Here is a 15,597-nt window from a genome sequence, read left to right on the forward strand (position 1 = left end):
AGTTTTACAATCAAGAGTATTCTAACTTAAAATTACTTAAGACCTAGTATTTATAATTAATTAATGCAATTCAGCATCTTTAGCATTGACGTAATGCTCTAGATTAGGACATGCTGAATTGAATGTTAATTAGTGCTGACAAATGATATATTAGGGGTGCTGGCACCCTTAACTCGCGCCTAATACGACTGACGTTATTGACGGCACTAAACATGGGAGACGTGTCTTCGAACTCTGCCCTAAACGAAATCGTTCGGTTATATCTCCTCCGAATGAGGGTAACTCGGGCGGCTTATGGTAGATGGGTGCATAACTGCCGTGTGGCACCTCTAAATAACGCGGTTGCGGCCTACTAGTAGCCCGGTCAACGACGGCGGCGCGCGGCGCGGTCTCCTTCGGTAAGGGAATTTTATTCTCGATCGCGACGTCGTGCTGCTATGGCCTACACTGTTGTCCTACCCGATTCCTAGTGCGCCGCTCAGACTCGTCAGCCACGGTACTGCCTCTGTCAGAATTCGCCTACAATTCGGCGATCTGCAGCTTCAATTTGGCAGTATCGGACTGCTTCTGAGCGACAACTAGAGCGGCTTTATGAACCTCCAGCTCGGCCATGAGCACCGATAATTGACTATCACGATCCCTATTTACCGATTTGCAACCTCTGATTGATCCACGAACAGACGGCGCCCGCGGCGGCGGCGGCGCGACTACGTGGTCTTTATTGACTAGCGTATTCGACCTACTGCGTATTACTACCGTATCTTCGAATGCGTCCGAGTGTACCGATTTGTTTTCTTCCATCTCCACCACTATTCACTTGGTTGCCGCTGGAGCCTTTGCTCCATGTATTTGTCTCGGTAGACGTGGTCTTGCCGGACGAGGGGGTAGGGGTGTCGGCGGGCGCGGGGGCAGGCGGGCCCTTGGTGCGCGGTCGAAGTCTTCTTTCTTGAAACACACGCGGGGGGTACCTAACTATATACAAATTTACCTGCCTAACGCCTATGCCCTGACGCTACCGAGCGCAACGTCAGTGCCCCTAAGCGTAAATCCCTCGGTGCACTGAATCTCCCGCAATGACAAAGTGCAATGCCTAGAGCGTTCGAAAGCAGTGTGATGGCATCACCATGTGACACATGCAACGAAAGTTGCCAGGACGCGTGAGTGGAGGAAAACCTACAACACAGCACGATCCGACCGGCAAGCCGGTATGGTGGGGTATGGAGGGGTAATTAGGTAAGGGTCTGAGCCGAAGCGTACTTCAAGGCTCAGCGCGTTCGTTTTTCAAGCTTTTTTTTTCTATCTGAGTGGAGAAAAATCTTGACACTCAGCGCGTACTTGTTTCTTTCTTCTTTCTGAGTGGAGAAAATCTTGACACTCAGCGCGTACTTGTTTCTTTATTCGGCTATCGAAGGACCATAATTGTTGAGCGTAGACTAATTTTCCCGAAGCTCGTACGCCGAAGACTGGAACGCGCTGGCCGAAGAGAAGCTGCTGCTGCTGATTACCACCGAAATACCACCACCATGTTACCGGGTTAGTGTAAGGGTTAGTAAGAACCATGTATGTTGTAGATAGACTGAAGAGGCTCGTTAGTTGTTTCTTCTCGATACCCTTTTGGGAGGGTGTGAGGGGTCTCTTCCGCATCCCTGCTGCGGAGACTGTATCCGTTCGCGCCCCAACTTCGTGGGGCGGTCTTCCGTCGTGGTTTTGAGGACGACTGTGTGATCTGGTGTAAGCCAGCTTTATCACTACCGGCCGTTATCCAACCCCGCGACCCCTAGCCTGGTGATACCGTTTGAGCGGGGCCAGGTTTCGGGGCCGCAGTGAAGGCGACCGGCAGCTTAGGCTGGCGTGTGCTTCGTGCCTGTGTAGGCGTCATCCGAGTGAGTGTTGTATTGTGTCGTCGACGTCTTCTTCTTCTTCTTCGTTGACGTCGTTGTGTAGGAGGGCTCGGGGGAGATGCCGAGCCCCGTGTAGGTCCGGTGGACGTGTGTAGTGTGGCGCGATCCCTCGTAGATGGTCGTGGCTGCAGTTGTCCGCGCGGTCATACATGACCCGCGCGAGACGCTCGATGAACTCGTCCAGGCTGCGCCACTTCAGGTACTCGGCGATGGCTGCGTTGCTGACGAATCGGGTTGCTGCGACGATGGTCCGTAGCGAGAGTGTCTCCTGGCACCTCATCTTCTGCTTGTTGGTCCTGGAACAGAAAGAAGGAATACCAGGCTGGTGTAGCGTAGGTTAGTCGAGAGCGGACGTAAGCTTTGTACAGACCGACTTTAATCATTTACCAATATAATTATTTTTGACGATATATTCTTAGATTTAGTTTTAAGATTTGCGGTCATTTATTTTATTTTAATTTAAATTGATTACTAATAAGTAAATGTAATTAGCCTAGAATAATATTACTATTGTGTGCCCTTACAGGGTGTCATGATCTGACTTTATATTATGTAACACCTATTATGTACATGACAACACAATAAATAAATGATGATGGTATGTCGTCGGTGTAGCGCGCATAGCACGAGGGCGAGAGGCAGCTCCCCTGGGGGACTCCTGCCTGTATTGGGCGGTCCTGCGACACCGTGCCTTCCCCTTTGCTACGGGTAGGCGGAGAGAAATAAATTTAAACGAGTTAAATAATGAACTTAAATTTATTCTTCCGAAATTTCCGCCGCAAGCATACGAATAAACGTCGTAGGGTTGGGTACGTTTACGCCGGCACTGATTTCGTACCGAGTTATAGTTCACCACGCAAGTACCCCCCTGATGCTGCTGGAGTCACTGCGAGAGGGAGACGGGCGCGCTGAGGGACGTCAGCATCGGCCGCTCAAGAACCGCCGGAACTGTTCTGCTGGGCTACCTTTCAGCCCTAACTGGGCTCCCCAATGGGGGTTTTTAAACACTAACACGATACGACGACACGACGATAGGTATACCGATAGCAGCGCCACCTACCAGGTCCAATTGGTTTTTCAAACCATCCATGTACCTATACTTAAACCTTCTCCATAATGTAACACTTTTCTGAAAACCGCATCAAAATCGGTTCAGCCAAACGCGAGTTAATCGCGAACAAACATACATACATACATACATACATACATACAAACATACGAGTCAAACTAGAACCTCCTTTTTTAAGGCAATTAAAAAAAGTTGATTGATCCACCTAACTGCAACATAGGTACACGAACGACGAGTCGGTTAACCAAAACGTAGGTGCCTATATGTTTTCCCAAACCTGTGTTCCACTAGGTACAGTACAGCCAGGGTTCAGCATCAGCTCTATCTTTGTTACTGCTCTCCCAAATGCTCTTCAAGACGTGTCGGAAGACCAAAACAGCGTGTGCCTATGTTGCACCAAACCTGAGTTCCACTATTAGGTACAGCCAGGGTTCAGCTTCAGTTCTATCTTGGGTACTGCTCTAAGCACCTTTTTTAGGGTTCCGTAGTCAAAATGGCTATAGTTTCGTGATCTTCGTCGGTATGTCACAAATATTTAACTCGTAATTAATCTATATATAGGGCGTCCCACGCCCATGCCACATGGAGGGAAAGTACCTTAAATATTGTAGATAGAACATTTTACTGAAAGAAGACATTATTTAAATTTTAAAAACAATTTTAACTGCGTTCATAGATTTTTGAATAATTATACGTTTGAACCGGGAATCGAACCCGCTACACGAGAAAAAAATCATCCTGTAGCTTTATCATACCGATCGAAAGGGTTCATCAGAAGGATTATTTTTTGCTAAATAACATAGTGTCAGAAATAAAAGGAAGACCATGAATTTTAACATTTTTAATACAAAATTAATCAATTTATCAAATGCTCAAAATGTCTCCCCTCCTGTTGAATACAAAGTTGCACTCTTTTGATTATTTCACTCCCTGTCGCTTTTTTGATCTTGCTGTGGTGGATATTCAGAATAGTACGTCTAAGTTCTGTTTGTAGCTCGTTGACACTTTCATACGTGTTCTTGTAAACTAAATTTTTTACATAACCCCATAAAAAAAATCTAACGGGGTTAGATCTGGGGATCTTGGCGGCCATTTTGTTTGTCCATTTGTCCCGATCCAGGGACGAAAGTGTTCATTGAGATAGTCCCTTGTTCTGTGACTGTTATGAGCCGGAGCCCCATCTTGCTGAAAAATAAGGTTAGGTTAGGTTATAATAGGGAAATGATGCATATTTCTCAAGTGGGTACATTGATTAGTAATAGGTACTTATGATCATGTCAGTTGTATGTCCTTACGGCAATGTTAGCTTTTCATTAATCTGAACGAAATTCCACATCAAATGTTAAAATTCATGGTCTTCCTTTTATTTCTGACACTATGTTATTTAGCAAAAAATAATCCTTCTGATGAACCCTTTCGATCGGTATGATAAAGCTACAGGATGATTTTTTTCTCGTGTAGCGGGTTCGATTCCCGGTTCAAACGTATAATTATTCAAAAATCTATGAACGCAGTTAAAATTGTTTTTAAAATTAAAATAATGTCTTCTTTCAGTAAAATGTTCTATCTACAATATTTAAGGTACTTTCCCTCCATGTGGCATGGGCGTGGGACGCCCTGTATATACATTTTATTATATATATATTTATTTAAATATGATATAAATGCAAGTGTCCTGACTGACTTACTCACTCAGACTCACTGATTCATCAACGCAGAGCCGAACCTACAAACGATAGAAGGTTGAAATTTGCACACCAGGTTGCATTTATAAAGTGTACAAGAGATAAGAAGCAATTATGAAAAATTCAACCCCTAAGGGGGTTAAAAAGGGGAAGAAAGTTGGTATGGGGTTCAAGTTTTATTTTAAGCTAGCAATTTGAAACTTGGTATAAAGATTGTGGTGTTCATAAATAAATAAATCAATCAGATGCGTTGGCAACACTAGTCAGACTGTCATGGCGGAGCGGTGTTTCGAGCGCACTGTGTGGAACAATAACAAATTGTTTTATTTATAATATAATTAATCCAAGAGTGGTTAGATTAACGGATGTAAATCTAAACACCACAAGTGGCGACGAGGTAAATCAGAAAACTGTAAGTAAACACGAAATGTGACAAATAAGCGTGCAGAAATAAATAAGGCGCCATGTTTACCAACAATTGCAGCGGCAATAAATGGTATCGAAATTTTAACTAAATAAGTACAATTCAATTCAATCTTGTCTTGTGATAGACAAACGATTGCAGTAAATGAATGTATATTCATGTCGTAAATAACGAAAATACCAACATGTTGGTTTAGGCTGATGCCGGATGTATGGTGTAGGTTACTCGTACGGCCGAGTTGTAAAGTCCTAGTAAAGCCATAAACCCAAATAACGAAAATACCAACAAGTTGGTTTAGGCTGATGCCGGATGTATGGTGTAGGTTACTCGTACGGCCGAGTTGTAAAGTCCTAGTAAAGCCATAAACCCCATAAAATGATGGGAAGAAATCGCTAAAATGTCAAATGACTACTGGCTGCGGCCGAAAATGATGTAAACTCGTACGTCCGAGTTGTCAAATAATACATCATACACCCCACAAAATGGATGGGAACGAATAAAGCGATAAATTGATGAAAATGAATTTTATTGTACTTGTTAGTTATTTATAAAATATATGTACCATGAGTACTTATCTAATAAAAAATTATGAAAACTGGAATATGACCTGCATGTACAGGGTAATTTAAAGGAAAAAGTGAATGCTTGGTGGTATTTCCACATATAAAGACATAATAAACAAATAAATTATCCCCTAGTTGCTCAGAATTACAAAAGGACTAGTATTTTGTATCTTCATTTTGACAGATCAGATCACAATTACTATTGTGCTTTTTTCTAATGCCTTAATGGGTGTAACCCGGAGGCGTCTGTGGATTCAAATGGAGTCTAATCTAAATGTTTTATTACAAGGTAAATTGGCAAGATGACATTATGTTGAATCAATAATACACTGTCTAGTGAAGTAGATAAATGAGCAATTTATCACAATGATTTGGATTATCTAATAATGTATGGAAATACAAGAACTCCACAAGGTTATTTTGTTTTCAAATTTCAAAATGAAAAGAAGAGATTGTGTGTTGATTCCTTATTGTATGCTGCATAATAATAAAATAAAAATAGCCTTTGTTTCAGACAATTACATGGTTTCACTTGTTATCTTTGTATATTACATCTTAATTATTTATTATAATAGGGTTGTCTGTATGCCTTTTGTTGGCAAAGGCCTCCCCCAACTCTTTCCATTTCTCTCTTTCTAGTGCTATGCTGCATAATAGTACATTGCATTTTAAATTTTAAAATGAGATTTATAAGAATTAATATTGTAATCAGTAATATACATACAAGACGTCTGAAACAAAATAAGCTCTCAAAAGTTCATGACTGGTCCATTCAATAAACCCAAATTTTAGCAGTATCTGTTCAAATGATTCCCTGCATTTTATTGAAAAGTAGATGTATATAGTTATTTGTTATACAAACTGTAAATATTTAAATAGCAATTTTCTTGTATCCTGTACATCAAGATGGCTTTTACTGGAATTGGATCTCGCATATAAGTAGTTCCTGTATTGAGAAATTTTGTCAGACCGTGACCAACACTTCTGACTTATGGATTGTTTTAAGTTTTACCAGGACGAGTCTCATACAAACATTTGATTCTCAAGATATACCGGAACAAGTGATATCATTGAAATCAACATTTGTCATCTAGCCTATTCAATTAAATTTTGTCGTATGGTAGACAAGTTATGAGCAACAACAAATGTCAACAAGTTGATTTAGATTATATATCTTATATTAACTTTATTAGTCTTATCAAATTCTACAATGTAGGCACTAAAGAAGTCATTTAAGACACCTGTTATAAAATGATTCTCATTGCAGGAGCTTATCCCTGGAAGGGGAAGCCATTTAGTGTTAACAATGTTAACATATACATGTTAGAAAAAATAAAATAAAAGAAAAACTGAAAGAGAGGTCTGACAGACAAGGCCTTAGTAGAGAATACAACAATGTCCCGGAGTAGATTTACTCTAGGAATGTGTACTAACAATTTGTATGAGTTTTCAGGTTTCTTGGGCATCACCAGATTTTACAAAACTACAGAGCAAAATAATTATACTGGGTGTTAATGCAAATGTTAAGTTATATTGATATGTCACAATATGTCCTAATTAACACATTGAGACCAGCAACTTAAGTAAAATTGTTGTTTGCAACGTCTGTGGGTGTTGTTCAACATTGTCAGAGAAAATATCAGTGACCAGGAATGGAGACTGACTTAGCTGCGTGAGGTATAATGATGTCAGCACCTGTGGTATGTTACGAGCCATATATATTTCTAAATGTCAGTGGAATAGGGTAAGTGCAAGTAAAAAGAAAATCTTAATGGAGTTTTGATTTAACCTTACTAGTGATCATGTCGAAATTGTCAACTCTTGAGTGGCAGTGATTTAGACCACCTCATCGAAATTGAAATTAAATTCGACGGGCACATATTGGTATCCATATCTTAAAACCTTCCATTCTTAAACCATATCTTAATCTTGTGCATTGTGCGGCCTGCATTTGTTTGGCAAGCTGGCAATGTCTCTTACTGTGTATTAACCTTTTGGACGCCAATGACCGATATATCGGCACCGCAGGTACAATGCGCAAAGACGGATCATCCATCACAGACCACAGCGCAACAGAGAGCTACGTGCATGTGCATCAAGTTCAATTTCAGTTTGACACTTCGGTGACGTGACGTCCTAGTGACAGCTTTTGTGTTTGACATGGCGTCAAAAGGTTAAATAATAAATACATTAGGTCCAATGATATACAATCACCTTATAGGAGGGATTAGAATAATGTACTTATTAGTGTCAATGTTACCTATGATGTTTCTTAAACAAATTTATGGTAGATTGCTTCCTTAAAATTTTCAGCAAGAATTTTCAGGAACAAGGTATCCTATGACATTAAAACTCAATATTTCATGAAATGTGTACATTATAAATAGCAATGGAGTATTAAGTTTTTAAGGCAGAGGGTATATATTTTCCACCTGATTTGAACTTTATTTCAAGTTATAGGGTTCATTTTTGCGTTAAATTGTTGACGCTTATGCTTTATTAATGGCCTGAAATGTATACCTGTAACAGAACAAATAAATACCTAAATACTACTGTATACTGCTTATACTAGTCCATACCACAAGTCCATTATGTATTTACGCAAGAAAGACAACATCAAATTATTACATGTCAATCAACTTGGTTAACGGCTCACAACACAGACAACTGTTTGAATTGTTTATATACCACATATACCTTCCCAAATGGGTATAAAACACACCCATAGCGTAATGACAGATGAATCGTCTGGATTTCTCTTACAGGAAGTTCACAACCAACCAATGCGGCTGAAAACTGACTACATGCTAAACAGTCCATTTGGGGTGCAAATTCCTGGCGAAGGTCGGTGGAGTTTTTCTGGTGGTTACAAATATTGCACTGAATCCTCCATCAAGCAAATAACGCAAGTTAGCCACGACGTTTTGTCGACATAATTTGGTTTCTGTTGTTTTGAAATACATATGTATTATGTATTTTATGTAAGTATTTAGATACCAATAGTACCAACACAGAATAAAAATAGTAAAATGTGAAGCGAATTTCAAATACCTTGATTGTTTATGACAATTAAGTGCAGAAGTTGTAAATGAGTTTTACATAGCTGCATTAACCTCTGAGATTTCTTAAGCGTAGGTATTTAGTTTCCAATCTTTTCACCTACAATAGTGGAAGATAATAGTGGTACCTGATCAATAAAATATCATACCAGTTTCATATTAATATCACATCTGTCTATGTAATGTTAATGCCTGAGTAATAGATGACATACACGACTGGTTGAAAGTTTAGATCACATTCACATCTTCATCAGCAAACATGGGATTTGGACCAGTAATTAAGCAATCAATTTCTTATTAAAATTATAAGCTAATCATTGATGTTACATATCTGTAAGTGAAGTCACTGTTCATATGGTAACATCACTAACAGAAATCTATATAATATTTGACTATGCTGATTTATTTAAAGTTTTGACTTTGTAAGTATCTATACCTACTGTTATAAGGATAAGATTTGAGTACAATTATATAAAATTTACACAGATTATACTAGTTCCAACCGGAATAATGAGTGACAGAAGTCTGTAGTTTACGGTTTATGTTTCGGATTTAGCACCTTTTAAAGAAATGTTGTAACGATTACAGCGCCACCTGCGTGGCGTATGTATCCTTATATTTACTTACTTGTAGACAAAATGTGCACATTGGCTCATATAGGTAGTTTCAACTACAAAAAATATTGTAAGTATGAAAGGTTATTAAACATTTATATGCTTCATGTATTTATCTATAGAGGGTTAATAGATTTATCTATAGTTGGTCAAACCAAATTGGCAATAAATAGGAACAATACTCTCTTTTGTGTGCTGGTGCTAGTGTAAGGCAAGGATAGTATGATTCTCTGTCTATGTTTAAAATGTGACAGTCCTTGACAAACTTTAACAGATTTTATTATGCATGATATAATTGCAAGTATACACTGAAATGAATAGATGCAGATTGTAACAAAAGTACTTACAATTTCATTTAAAAGAAAGGAGAGGTAATAGATTATAAATGTCATAGGTATCTCTACAAAAGAGGATACACTGCGAACAAGATATTTATGGAACAATCATTGTTATACTGGATGTACAGGTCATAGATGTATCAGTATTGCTACAGTGAATGTTACATGTCATTGATGTATCAGTATGTGGTCTACTTTAACTACCTACATTAAGGACTAATCTAGACTCAAGTAAGAATATATGTTGTGCTACTAACCAGTGGTAGATATTTCTAGTCTAACATCACTCATTGTTGTTAACATATTAAGCATCCAAAGCTGGCTAGGTAATATATAGTCGTGATCATATTGTAAACATAATTATTGTACACTAAAGGGTATTTACAAGAAATAAGGTTTCTAAGACTATGTGGAAAGCTGTAATATTATTGGTAACTGGAGTTCGACTTCTTGATATTATCATTAGGTGTTGTCATTCATAGGTGAACACCGAGTTAATAAAAAGTGTGTGGTGATTTATTAGTTTTGTCATTGTTTCTAAATGCATTATTTTAATTGTTACCACTCATTTGGTTAAAGCTAAGATGCTGATTAGAAATGTGTGTAGTGCGAGTTTACTTTTTGTTATTTAGTAAATGGTTCATTTTATGAATTGTTCTACAATTTCAAATTTGTTAAAAGGGAAGAGATGTGGTGTTCATAAATAAATAAATCAATCAGATGCGTTGGCAACACTAGTCAGACTGTCATGGCGGAGCGGTGTTTCGAGCGCACTGTGTGGAACAATAACAAATTGTTTTATTTATAATATAATTAATCCAAGAGTGGTTAGATTAACGGATGTAAATCTAAACACCACAAAGATAATATATTATTAGTGTTATGTATGTAGGTAGCATGAAGAAAGGTTTTGACAGTTAGTCATTAAATGATCATCTACGGAACCACACCTAGTCTTTTATTTAACATTGGCGACAGGCTGGTAAAATACAGTTTTTCCGAAGTATTTCGCGTGTGACAAAAATGACAACCATCGGCAAGTTAAGTGCATTCGATTTGAGTAATGGGAATTGGCAAGTATGTGTGGACAGAGTTGAAATGTACTTCAAGGTCAACTCGACCGCGGACGACATGAAGCCACCGGTATTAATTTCGGCCATCGGTGATACAGCATATGAGTTAATGGCAAACCTATGTAGCCCTAAGAAACCAGCGGAATTAACATATGCAGACCATCTGTGTTGGCAGAACGTTTTCGCTTCCGTCAATGTCGTCAGGGCAAAGGTCAGTCAGTTAAGGATTATGTACAAGAATCTTATATACAAACTGGATATTGCGTGCCGAACATTCCTTTGAAGCCAGAAAAAATGACCTTGAATTACGTCACGCCGATCTTGCATCTCTTTTCTTTCTCTTTAGGGTGTCGGATTTCGGCCTCCAATGACTCCTACAATGCTTTACTATGCAATACATAGCGCATAACCCAAGTAAATCGACGAAAAACTATTATTTCACGAAAAAAATCCTCTAAATTAGTGAATGACTTCTGACAATTCTGACGTGATTCTGACATATCGGCCATATTTATTTATTAGTAGTGTTGCCATAGTACGCAGGAGGTGCATACCGGTGAAATGAGGATTTTGATTGGGTTCTTTTTTTTATATAATACAAAGAAAACTAAGTGAATAAATAAAAATAATTTTTTTTATTAAATTTGATTGCAGAAAGTTTTATAAGAAAAATATACATTTCTGTGGAAATTAGCTTAAAGTAAACTAATTAGTTGATGCCGAATAATTCGTATTTCTATAAAATATTAGGTTTTTTTTATAAATAACCTAGCAATACATCACAGTGTCGAAAAGAGATAGATCATAGGAGCAAAGGTGAATGAACCTTGCTTCAAATCATAGTTCGGCACGCAACATCCAGTTTGTATATAAGATTCTTGATTATGTAGCTGAGTTAAAGAAATTATCTCGCTATTGCGAATTTAAAAAAACAACGAGAATTTGCGCGATCAATTTGCATGCGGGATTAGTAACGATTTATTTCGGCAAAGATTATTTACCGAAGCGACATTAGACTTCGAGAAAGCTGTATCTATCGCATCGAACCTTGAGGCGGCGGAAAGAGATGCACTAGCGGTGGACTCGAGCGGGGGCGCGGGGACGTCGGCGGAGGGGGTGCATCACGCAAGTGCGAGCACGGCCAAGCCTAGTATATCGCAATTTGGGAGCGCTTCGCGACAACAAAGTCAACAAAACATGAGTGCAGTGAATTTTAAAAACGGGTGCGCGGCGTGCGGGGACCGTTATCATAACTTTACGGAATGCAGATTCCAGTTTCGTGTGCAGTAGGTGTGGGAAGATGGGTCATTTAAGGCGCGTTTGCCCAAACCCGATGGAGCAATTTCAGCAATTCGGCGGGCCGGCGAGTAAGCGGCAAGGTGGCGTTTCCACTGGCCGGGGCGCGCGGTCGCGGTGGCCGCGCGGGCGCAGCGGAGGCCCACGCCGAAATACTAATGCATATTGGCTACATAACAACGAATATCAATATACGGACCAGGTGGATGAGTGTTCTGAGGACGAGTGCATTAATCAGATGTCCTTAGCAGATTACAAACCGGTGAGCATAGCAATCAGTGTAAATAAGGTTCGTCTTATAATGGGAATTGACTCGGGGAGCGCCTTATCGTGTGTTAGTGACAAAGTGTATGAGAATTTGTTCCAATCCGTACCGTTACGTAGTTGTGATTAGACGTGTGCGCCGCCATAAAAATTCGCGGCGGCGGCGCGCCGCAAATTTTTCGCGGCGTGGCTGGACCACGCCGGCGTCAAGGTCGTCGGGTGTTGTTCGCTGGTTCTTATTAAAAACAAAGTGGAGTTTTTAGCTTTTTTACTATATTTATAAAAACAACATAACATAATGCAATCGTTATTGTTCATCTTATAACCTAAACTGCTAAATACTAGGCCATCAAGAAAGTCAGGCAAGCTACACAAGTTGCACATCCTATGTGCGTATTATAAATTACATGCTTTTTGACAGGTCTCATAATTATCGTGTATGAAGATGATTTTATTTACTCGCACTGGGTCTAATCGCGATCGTTTAGCGTTGAGAATCAATCCTGCCACTGAAAACACCCGTTCACTGGGCGTACTGGTGGCAGGTGTTGCCAGTACAGCTCTGGCTAGTGCAGCGATCCAAGGAAGAGAATGACGTTTTTCACGCCAAAACGCTAACAAATCACCATTTAACTGCTCCACTAGTTCTTTAGGAACCGCAGTAGCCAGATATTTCCAGCACTCCTGAAAAGCGGGATCTGTGGACTCATCGTAACTGAAACTGCTGTGTTTTAATGACAGTTTATTCAAAAGGCTGGAAGTTGTATCGGTCTTTGAAGTACTTGGCATTGTGACTGGATCTGGTGTAGCTATGTCAGTAGGGTCGACAAATCGCTTGATCATTTCCGAAAGAAAAACTGCACGCGTGGTGTGCTCTTTTTCGAGGAAAGCGTCAATTTCCTTAAGACCAGAAAAGCTAGAGTCTAGAAGTGCTGCGCAAACAATATTTTCAGTCAGAGGGAATCTCTTATCTATGTTAGATAACATATTATTTTTTAAAGACACGATAATTAGTGTTTCATCTTCAGCAGATACATCATCGAGTACGTGCTTTAATTCTGTCCTGAATACAAGTGCTAAATTTATAGAGGCGGTCTTTTGTGCAGACAGGACTTCGACAGCCTCACGAAATTTCTTCAAAAACCGTATCATGTCCTCTATAATGTTCCACTCTGCTTGAATAAGTTTTAGTTCTCCCTGTCCGATTTTCGTCAGAATTTCGTTTATCGGACCTCGATTGCAGAAATGAGCCAAACTCTCAAGCATGGCCAAAACACTATGCCAACGTGTAGGTTTACCTCACCGAACTCATTGTTGAAGGAGACAGTAGTTTCGGCACTACAGTCTTCGCGTGTTGGTGATGATAAGTCTTCGTCAACCATAGGCTCATTCTTGTCAAATTCAATATCTTCACCAACGCTATCTATTTCTTGCAGAAATTTACGTTGTTCTGTCTCCACCTCTATCTCTAGGTCCGGCAAACGATACCTGATGCTTTTGACAATTTTTTTACACTTGGTAACCACAGCATCAACTTCTGGGACGCGTTTTATCCCGTCTACTATTACAAGGTTGTGTAACCCATGTCCCAAACACAAATGGCCATCCAAGTTACCCAGTGCGATAGCTCGCTTCACATTAGATCCGGCGTCAGTAACGACATGAAGGGTTTTATCGCACAAACCGAATTCCGCCACCGTTTTGTTAAGCATCTCCAAAATCATTTCTCCAGTTTTCTTGCCTTGAGCTAGCTTAGTATTTAATGTAAAGGATTTCAGCTCGAAATCTGAAAAAGAATAATAAAACTTTACAATTACCTAGATTACCTAGAAAATAATTTAATACGCACGTTTATTTAAGTTTTAAATGTGTTTAAGCGTAGAAAGGTTTGGAACTTTAAATTTATAATACAAAACAGGTCCATTGCCTCCGAATCTTATAATATGAAAATAAAATTTACATTACGCTTACGCACACAACTTTTCCTGTACAATATATTTAGTGAAAATCATGTTTTACACACCAGCAGTTAAGTAATGTAGCGTGAATGTAATGTAGTTGAGACGTCTGTAACGATCTGTCCATAGATCAAATGTCACCGAAACATGTTTGGGAGAAGATTCTTTTATTTGTTCTTTAACATTTTTCAGCATCATTTCATAGACATCATCCAATGCAGTCCGGCTTATAGTATATCTTGACGGCAAATCCTGGTCTGTCACAATGATATCATATTTCTAAAAAGTCATAAGCAAAATGTTAGACCCTGTTCAAGTATTAATGAAAATAATGATCTTGAACAAAAACACTACGTAAATTAATTAACGTACCTTAAAGAAATCTATCATGCCTTTATCAGATACAGCATCGAAAGGCATTAAAGATCGACAAAACCAGAGGGACAAATCTCTAGCAAGGAGCCACTTGTCCTTCCTTGTGACCTTCAATTGTGCGCCATGCGATACAGTCGCCGTCGCCGCAGATGCTATTCTGCGTCGTGGCAGAGTTGTGAAAAAGTCGTTAATCAGTCTTTTTGAAGGTTCAGTTTTGTCGTCCCTTATATTGTGGGCATCCCTCAGATGTCTAAGAAGGTTGCCTGTACTGACAGTTTTTGCGTAAGATTTAATTTTAGCTCTGGAATAAGCAAAATACGTTATTATTTTGAAAGAACCTCATGCCATGTAAGCACGACCAAACCAAAATCATTAAAACAATAAACCATAAAATCCACAGCAGACCCAACCCGCTAAAACTCGCACACAACCCGCAATCCTCAAGCAAACAGTAGGTAATTAATCAATCGCGAAATATTTCAAATAAAAATGCTATTGAAGTTTATAATAAAATGTGTGTTAGTGTAGTTAGTTAATTGATCAATTTATTAATCATGCTTTTAACCTTAACAAGAATTTAAACGATAAATTATTACGAGTATTAAAAACATGATAGCAAAGTTTTAGTTTAAACACAAGTACAAATGCAATACCACAGTGCAGTGTTAATATTGTTAAGAAAAGAGTAAGTCAAACAAATTTTATAAATAGATAAATGATATTTTTCAAATATCTATTAAGATTTCACGTGGTTTGTTGTTATCGGAGCCGGCTTAATAAGAGCGCCAACTACATCCTGCTCGAAGCTTTGGAGTGAATTACACCTTACATTACACCTAAAAAAAATGTGGTAATATGGATCATGTGTTCATTGATAAAATACGTTATGCATATTTTATAAATATGCATAATTATCAGGATAAACGTTTAACATTGACGATTTGTTAACAGAGACAATTTGAATATCATAATTTTACC

General features: G+C 39.0%; 1 protein-coding gene across 1 annotated transcript; it reads right to left on the bottom strand.

Annotated features, from left to right (window-relative positions):
- Positions 1-1,875: 1,875 nt before the first annotated feature.
- Positions 1,876-15,128, bottom strand: LOC134747422 (uncharacterized). The gene is made up of 5 exons (XM_063682046.1): positions 14,617-15,128; positions 14,310-14,523; positions 13,585-14,072; positions 4,659-4,696; positions 1,876-2,197 (listed from the first exon to the last, which is right to left on the bottom strand). Exons 1-5 carry the CDS (start codon positions 14,662-14,664, stop codon positions 1,876-1,878), a joined length of 1,110 nt encoding a protein of 369 aa, XP_063538116.1. The 5' UTR covers positions 14,665-15,128.
- Positions 15,129-15,597: the final 469 nt, after the last annotated feature.

Source organism: Cydia strobilella, chromosome 14 (genome assembly GCF_947568885.1).
Source record: "Cydia strobilella chromosome 14, ilCydStro3.1, whole genome shotgun sequence".
Classification (NCBI taxonomy): domain Eukaryota; kingdom Metazoa; phylum Arthropoda; class Insecta; order Lepidoptera; family Tortricidae; genus Cydia; species Cydia strobilella.